This window comes from Nyctereutes procyonoides, unplaced genomic scaffold (genome assembly GCF_905146905.1).
Source record: "Nyctereutes procyonoides isolate TBG_1078 unplaced genomic scaffold, NYPRO_anot_genome, whole genome shotgun sequence".
Taxonomy (NCBI): Eukaryota; Metazoa; Chordata; class Mammalia; order Carnivora; family Canidae; genus Nyctereutes; species Nyctereutes procyonoides.
In genome coordinates this window covers 38,075,398-38,084,079 of record NW_026575052.1, presented here as the reverse complement: position 1 = coordinate 38,084,079, position 8,682 = coordinate 38,075,398, and the positions used below count along the sequence as shown (strand labels likewise).

Genomic DNA, 8,682 nt, shown 5'->3' with positions numbered 1-8,682 from the left:
AATAATCTCCATTAATATTTAGAATGGCAGATCGAAGTAACTTCTATGAGATATATGTATGGGCATGGGAGGGTAGGAGTGTGCCTTTTGGCAGGGAATAAAGACGGTAGCTGGATCATAGGCTAAGCAGACAGTAAACTCAAAAACATAATGGGGAAAAAAAAACATAATGGGATTTCTACTATCAAAGAAAAGCAAAAATGTCCTGTATCCAATTTGTGCTTTAGGAGAAGCAGCTCATAGGCACCTGTGGGGTTCAGGTTTTAGCACCTGATGTTAAGTCACCTCCAAATGGTGTGGTCTTGGCCTGAGGCAGTGCCATCTGGGATGTGGAACTGGAGTATCCTTTCCAAAGGGGTACCCACTTGAGGTGACATGCGTCTCAGCATTTGCCATGTTTGGTTGAAACAATGGCTTATTTAGAGGGTTTGGGTCTCCAGACTGTAAATTAATGAAATTATGCAGACCAGTGGTGATAAGACCAACAGTCAACAGAAAGTTATGTGGCTGTATCTGATAGGGTTTTTGTTTTTTGATGGAAGTTTAGGCTCAAATGAGTCATATTTTAGATGAATAGCTGTCTGATCCATAGACAATCTGGATAAAAGGTTCCAGAAGAGTATGTACCCTTGGTATGGCCTCCAGCCCTTCTGGAATCGAGGAATGATAAACAATTTATAAAGACAGGAAAAACATTATAAAAAGGGTCCTATAAATAATGTTTATATACATGGAGGTGGAGGACACTTCTCCCTTTAAATGTAGGAAAGGGCAATGGAAAAGCTTTCTAAATTGATGTGAGGTGTAATTTGGCAAAAGGGCCTTGAATTAAGAAAAGGTGTATAACAAGATAAGAGACCCTTCAGAGGTCCATTTATCTGAAAAGAACTCAAAAACGAGTTATTTGAGAAGGCCATTATAGCAATTAAACTAGTTATTTGGGACCAAATAGGGACATGAAAGTTCTATTGACTACTTTTTCCAAAAGATTAGCACTGTGTATTTTGAGAAGTAAAATGTGTGTCTTGCTTATTATAAGTCTAAAACTCCGAAAGTAGTATGGATTGTCCAGGCAAGGCATTGTATTGTTACCTTAATATAGCTGGAGATGTGTAATTTTGATTTAGATTTGGGGTATCTGTGAGGAAAGAGAGTCCCAGTTTGCTCATTTGTTTCTCCCTGAAAAGGCCAATTTTTAGGCAGTGGCCCAATAGCTTATAATTAATGTAAAGATGAAGCTACTTACTGGCTAGGGCATGGAGCACTAGGATAACTGCATAGTTTGGCCAAGTGCATTGTTTCTTGGGTCCTGTCCTTCATTAGGGACATCTTGGCTAAGAGGTGGAAAGCAGCAACCTTCCACTGAGCTCCATCATGTATGATGGCTAGCAGTGCCATTTGCATAGTCTGGGTACTCCCATTGCTGTTCATTCCGTTAATCCCAGGAGTCTTCCCAGGCAGCCAAATGATTAAAGGGAAGGGTGATATCCCCTAGCACCATGGCATCCAGCAAAGGACTGAGGATAGAGGAAGCCACTTCCTCCTGCAGGTGCAATATAACAGAGAGCCCAGGTTTGGCTCCATCCTATCTCAAGGAGGCGTTGGTAGTTGGACTGAGTCCTGGTGGGCTATTTTCATGACCTAAAACTTAATAGGCTATCGGGTATGAAAGGTCACAGACTCTGTGAGAGCCTCTATTTTCCAGAGAGCCTCATATATATTTTACTTATTGTCTTAATGGGGTATAGTACAAAGCTGAGGGTGGCAGTTTCTTGCATCAGAAGCCCTTGGGCAACTTATGGCTATCCTAAAGGTCCAGAGACTCCAGGATGCATGAGAAGAGGTTGTCAAAGTCTCTTAAAAGGAGTCCTTGATGGCACTAATGGGAGTCCCTGTTGATTTTAATTTGGAAGTAAAATTTGTAAATAAAGAATATGTTGCTATCAGAAACTCAAAAGTACTAAAAGATGTTGGAACTGTTTATCCTAAATGAGTATTATCAAATGAGTCTCCTTGGAAAAGGATGTCATCAATGTAATGTCATACCTGTGTCCCTGTGAGGTTACAGCAAACTGCAGCTGAGAGGCTGCTGAAATAGGCACTAAACAGAACACATGAGCCATAGCTACAGCAGCAAAGTATTTACCAGTTGTTTGAACAGAATCAGTAATCCTAATATTTGATATTGGGTATGGGGAAGCTAATGGATGGGACCACGGCATTAATGTTTATAGTAATCCACCATAAAGTGCCCCCTTTATACTTTTGTTATATAAATTCTTTAGTATATTAATTTTAGTATATAAATTATATTAGTATCTATTATTTAGCATATAATTAGTATATAGTATATAATTAGCATATATTACTTAGTATATAATACATATTAGTATATATTATTTAGTATATAAATTATATACTAAATTATAAACAAATTTAGTATATAAATTTATTTTTTTAATTTTTTTAAATAAGGGTTCTTTTTTATTTTTTTTTTTTATTCATAGAGACACACACAGAGAGAGAGAGGCAGAGACACAGGCAGAGGGAGAAGCAGGCACCATGCAGAGCCTGACGTGGTGTGGGACTTGATCCAGGGTCTCCAGGATCACGCCTTGGGCTGCAGGTGGCGCTAAACCACTGCACCACCGGGGCTGCCCTAGTATATAAATTTAGTATATAAATCTAATTTCCAGCTAGATTATAAAACTTTAATATTATATGTATTACACATATGTATATATTATGTTATATATGTATATATTACTTAATTATCTTTTACTTTCTCCCCCTATATCTAAAGTCCTGCTTTTTGTTTTTATTTTTAAATCAGTAAATAATCTAGGACCAGCACTCTGCTAGAGCAGTATCTGCTTAGTATCTAAGATTTAAAGCTCTGTTTTTCCCCCTGGGCTTGTGGCTAGTGATGGTGGCAGTCCTTTTTCCTTGTTTTCTCCCTATTTCAGGCTTTTACCCCTTGAAGGCTCAGTCTTTACTTTCTTTTTCTGGCTGGTAAGAGGAAAGCAGAGGTCCAGATGACTCCAGGCAATCTCTCCCTGGGATGGCCCAGGCAACAAAATATTCAGTCCCTTTCTCATACTCCTGCTTTCTAAAGAACAGAATCTTTTAGAAGGGCTTGTATTTCTGGGCAGCTGAACTTTTTCCTTTTCGTCTTCTTTTTTAAAATCTTTTAGAGGTTTGCCTAATAAGCTCCTGATGGTCCTGAGTGGTGTCTGTTGCTCACAGGAGAACCACACATCCTTTTCTAGGATGTCCCAATCAACCTTAGATGAGCTACATTCCACATTTGGGAGAGCAATGGTGGCATCAGATTTATGTTTCACATTTTTTTTCTTCTGAGCATGAGACCCTTTGCATGGTGATAAGCAGCAGCTCTTAAGAGAGCTGCTTAGGTGTTCCACATTTTTAAACATTAATTGGATCACCTCTTCAGGATTTTCAGTGGGAGCTAGAACCAGATGCTCCTTTCTTCTCCTTTTCATTAAACACTGTGCCACTGATCTCCAGAGATGGGACTTCTTAGACCCCAGTTGTTTGGGGAACAAGTCACTTGAGACAGTAGCAAGCAGAAACAGCCTGTAATGTCCCAGACAGTAGGTACTTTCATCTCCATGACTCAGATAGCCTCCCTGCTTGTCACTCCTACCAGTTAGTGGATTCAACTCCCATGCACTAGGAGGGTAGTCACTTCTCATCCACTTTGGAGGGAACTTTTCAAGATGTAGCCAATTACCTATACACCCCTACAGGTTCTGTTCTGGACGCTGGGTGGTCCACCATTGCGGGGAAATATGTCAACTGCCCCCTTTAGATCAGGAAATCAAGGCAATACTCAACAACAGCAACAACAAAACAACACAGTGCAGTAGTCGCCGAAGACCAAGTGTACCAAAATCAGGGATGCTCTTTCAGGCAGTGGCCACTGACTATTAAGACAGAGTTAGTACACTAAGAGAAGTTTAAGGACATATCATTTCCATTTGGTGTTAAACCACCCAGCTTGCTGTGCCAACTGTGTTCAGATTTTCACCTGGAATTGTTCTCATCAGGTACAGTAAGACATGCAGACACAGAAATGATTGTCATGAAGGAATAAGTTTATACTCACAAATTCCTAAAACCAGAAGACATGGCATATCATGCTATTCAGGGCCACAGGGGAAGGACCATGGTTGGTCAGAACACCACCTCTCAAAGGAAAGGGCAGAGCATGGCCCAGAGCCTTTATTGGAGTTTTTATGGGAAGGATTGAGTGAGGCAGCAAGGTAAGTACACTGAGTAATTTTAGCACTGGATAGTTTGAATAATTCCAGTAAACTCTGGCACATAGGGGTAGCTCTGGGGTGAGTTAGGGCAGGGCAGGGGGAATATTGCCTTGGTGTATGAGGATTGGGGGTATGGACTCTGGATTGGTTGGTTTGTATATCAAATGTATGCTCCCAAGGGAGTCTTCTGTTACCTCAGGAATTAGCTAGTTCTAGGAGGGAGCAGTGTCACCATGATCAAGACTCCAAAGGCCAGAGTATCAAGAAAACAAAAAATAAAAGTATAGACAGCACATTTATACCAAATGACAGAGATTCCTATGAACTATAACAGGAAAAAAAATCAAGAAAGAAAGAACTGGATATATCTCATATTTGCAAAATAAAAATACTTCTCCATCGACATCTACGTAGGTCCATATAGGATTGTAATGTGAAGGAATACATACTTGGTTAATAATGTGGATTGTTGCATATGTGGTTAGTAATGTGGATTGTCGGATGGGGGCGGGAGGTGCTGATGTGGGGGGAGAGGACAGCATGACAAACATCCCATCATGACAGCAGCAGCATGCCAAACATCCCATTATATAAAATTATATGTGCCATAAAAAGATGCATGGAAGAATGGCCACCAAAATGATAGCAGCAGTTACCTTAGGGTGATATGATTTCAAGTGACTATTGTAAGCTTTAATGTTATTTGAATTATTTACAATCACCATATATATTTATATAACTAGAAAGAAGAAATATAGTCATTTGCAGCTTAAAGGAAGACCTTTTTTTAAAAGATTTTATTTATTTATTCATGAGAGACAGAGAGACAGAGAGAGAGAGAGAGAGAGAGAGAGGCAGAGACACAGGCAGAGGGAGAAGCAGGCTCCATGGAGGGAGCCCAATGTGGGACTCAATCCTGGGACTCCAGGATCATGTCCTGGGCCGAAGGCAGGCGCTAAACCTCTGAGCCACCCAGGGATCCCCCCGGAAGACTTCTTTTTAAGTTTAAAAAAACATTTCCAGTTTCAATAACATTCTCAAAGTCATAAGCATCCTCACCAAGAGGAGGAAAAGTGATAGTACAATGGTCAGAGTTTGAGAAAATCAACTATAAAGTAAATATGTTAAACATTTGGCTAGGAAGGTCTGATATGAGGCCTAATCCACACTTAAAAACTCAATGACTGTACAATTGTTATTCAAGCTATAAAAACCTCTTTTCCTAGTCTCCTGCTGTTAAGAATCAGAAACAAGGAGAGTAAGATTAACTTCATGATAATCACTTGTGGGGTATTACAAAAGAAGAATAGAAAATAAAAATTTTATGACAATATTTCATGTTGAGCCAGATTTCCCACTAGGGCATTTCCTGCTTTAATGAATGAAACAGGACTTGGTCACTCTTAATGAGATTCACAGAAAGGGAGTTCAAGCACGAGTACAAGGTGTACATTAAAATAAAGGAAACATGGGATTTCCTCCAAGTTAAAAACCTTCTGTGATGCATACTTTTTGGACTAAGTCCAAAAATATTTAACTAAAAGCTATACAATGGTTGATTAAATGAAATCATGTAAAAACTGAATGTATGAATAAAAAAGAATTGAAGAACTGGATGCTAACTTTTCAACTATCATTTTTGTTATGATTGTCTGCAGTAAAAGCATCATTGGAAGTGAAAATGAACAAGGTTATGGTACAGTTAGTAGGAGAAAATCAGTGCTGATAATCTTTACTTGCTCATCCTCTGAGACTGCATCTTATACTTCACACAATGTGCTCAAAGTCCCACATGAGGGCCTGGGGATTGCCAGGATGTGTCTCAACAGAGAGGATTCAGTATAGAGAGAGTACTATAACAACAAGGGCTGCCCCAGGCCATAGCAAAAGGGACCAAGGAAATACGTTTTGATTATATAAACTATATAAAAGTTGGCTTCAGGATTTCATGCAAATACTACCCTCACTTTAAAATATGGGTTAAAAAAAATCACCCAAATTCAGGGCTAATTTAGCTGTCACCATATAGGAGGAAAACAATAGCAACAAAAACAGTACTATTTTAAAAATTTCATCAATACAGGGGCACTTGGGTGGCTCAGTCAGGTAAGCAACTGCCTTCAGCTCAGGCCTGATCCCAGGGTCCAGGGATCAAGCCCCTGCTCAGCTGGGGAGCCTGCTTCTCCCTCTCCAGCTCCTGCTCTCTCCTTTGCTATCTTTGTCTCTCTCTCAAATAAATAAAATCTTTCAAACAAAACAAAAAAGTTTCATCAATAGAGACACAAAAGTACTCAGGATTGAGAGTCATCCTTCCTCATCACTGCTACTCCATGCGTCTTCAAATGCTGGATTTAATTGTGATTTGGTGGTAGGCTAAAAAAGAAAAAAGGAAAATTTGATTGTTTTAACTCATAATTTTAGGTTCACAATATAGTTACATATCAAATGAAGAGCAATTACATTATTTTGAAAATAATAATTGTTAATTCAAAGTTAAAGTAACGTAATATCCTACATACAATGTAAGGCAATGTAATTTCGTTGTAAATAGACAAGCCAGAATTTATCTAAATTACCAATATTTCCTTCAAAGTTATTACCTCAAAACGTATATATAAATTCATCTACATACACACACACACTTGTGTGCGTGCACACGCTATGATGTTGCTATTGCTTATGGCATTTCTGCAACACTGATGAATTATCTGGAGAAGGTTGCACATTAACATACATGTGGCTAAGACTGGACTCAGGTCTATAATCTGACCTGACAGCCCAAGATATTAATGTTGGCAACTTTTTATTGTTTCGATGGACCAGACTTTACAAATACACAAACACCATATGTGGGGATAAAGTGTTCAATCAAACTGAGTAACACCATTTTTGGTCCAAAAACTAATATGAGTCATTAAGTACTGAGATTTACTTATTTTTTCATAGCTGGTAAGGCAGTTCTCAAGTGCATGAATAATTCGTCAAAACTGGTAACAGGTTTGTCATTAGCTCATAGGTTTTCCAGGGAGATTTCTTTGAAAGATATGCATTTGGATGGTGTTTATTTAAAACAACAAAACATCACAGTATTCTCACAACTTTAGAGCCCCCCCTAATAAAAATAATCAGCAACTTGAGGAATTTTAATGATCTGTGGCATTTCAAATCAATTTACTTTCTGAGAAAACTTTTTGGATGGCTACCTTCTTATTCTCTGGCAAATGACTAAAGGACTTTAAAGATAGACTCATTTTTTTGAGTATCTGGTCATTTTGAACCAGGTTTGCTTCTTATTCTAAGCTTTTACATTTGCTACAAGTGTGTTCAGACCTCAAATCCAACAAGTATTAGCACCAAAAGTACTCCTTTATTACCTTAGGTACTGCCTTTTACACTACACAGCAATGTTTTATGTTAAGAGGAACCCCTTAACATGTCTAAGCATGTTCACTGCTTTTTGATATGACTTAGAATCTTTAAAATTTAAAACAGTGATAACAGTAGAGAAAGTGTGAACTGCTAGTAAATTCCCCAATATCATCCAGGATAGTCAGAAAAAGACATAATATATATATAAAAAAAAAGACATAATAATTTAAGTATTCTTCATGGCTGTTAAAGCTACAGATCAGAATCTATCACTTAAGCCTAATGCCCACTACTGGCACCATTATTAAACTTAATGTTGACTATTATCACTTAGTTGTACAAACCAAATTCTATGATATCTCAAATGTCCAGATAAAAAAAAAAACTATTACCAAACCTCAGCTAATTATTCACTTATTTCTAGCAGTCTACTGATTTTTTGTACCATACTAAAGTTTGTTTATTTTTTCATCCAAATGTTTACTGAATTTCCTGTCTTCCTGGGTTTATAATTTAACTACTAAATTAGGTTATTTAGTGAGAGTTTATTGAAAGATGTATATTTCTTAACCATAGAGAACAAACTGATGGTTATAGGGTTGGGATGAACACGGGTGAAATAGGTGAAGGGGATCAAAGTACAACATCTGCTGAGTACTGAGTAATGCACAGAATTACGGAATCACTATATTGTTCACCTAAAACTACCATACACTGTATGTTAATTATACTGGAATTCAAATTAAAAAAATAAATAAAGATGTTTTGTCCCTGGGGATTAGGTGAGTCCTCTCTCCTACTCTACCTTTAGAAGCCTTTAATTCTGCCTTAGAAATCTCTCAAAAATGTCTCTGAGTGGATAAGCCACAAAAGGTCACGCTTCCTAACTCCACTATGGAAGTCCAATATTATTTTTTTTTTAAGATTTTATTTATGTATTCATGACAGACAGAGAGAGAGAGAGAGAGGCAGAGACACAGGCAGAGGGAGAGGCAGGCTCCACGCAGGGAGCCCAACAAAGGACTCG

At 38.2% G+C, this 8,682-nt stretch overlaps 1 protein-coding gene across 2 annotated transcripts in view; it reads right to left on the bottom strand.

Annotated features, from left to right (window-relative positions):
* Window positions 1-4,250: 4,250 nt before the first annotated feature.
* The window catches only part of ERCC8 (ERCC excision repair 8, CSA ubiquitin ligase complex subunit), a 54,350-nt gene continuing 49,918 nt past the window's right edge, over window positions 4,251-8,682 (bottom strand). The window contains exon 12 of one of the 2 annotated variants that reach the window (XM_055332112.1): window positions 4,251-6,659. In XM_055332112.1, coding sequence (XP_055188087.1) covers window positions 6,591-6,659 — 69 coding nt within the window. In that variant the 3' untranslated portion in view covers window positions 4,251-6,590. The remainder of the gene's footprint in view (window positions 6,660-8,682) is intronic. The other variant, XM_055332114.1, reaches the window with a different exon arrangement.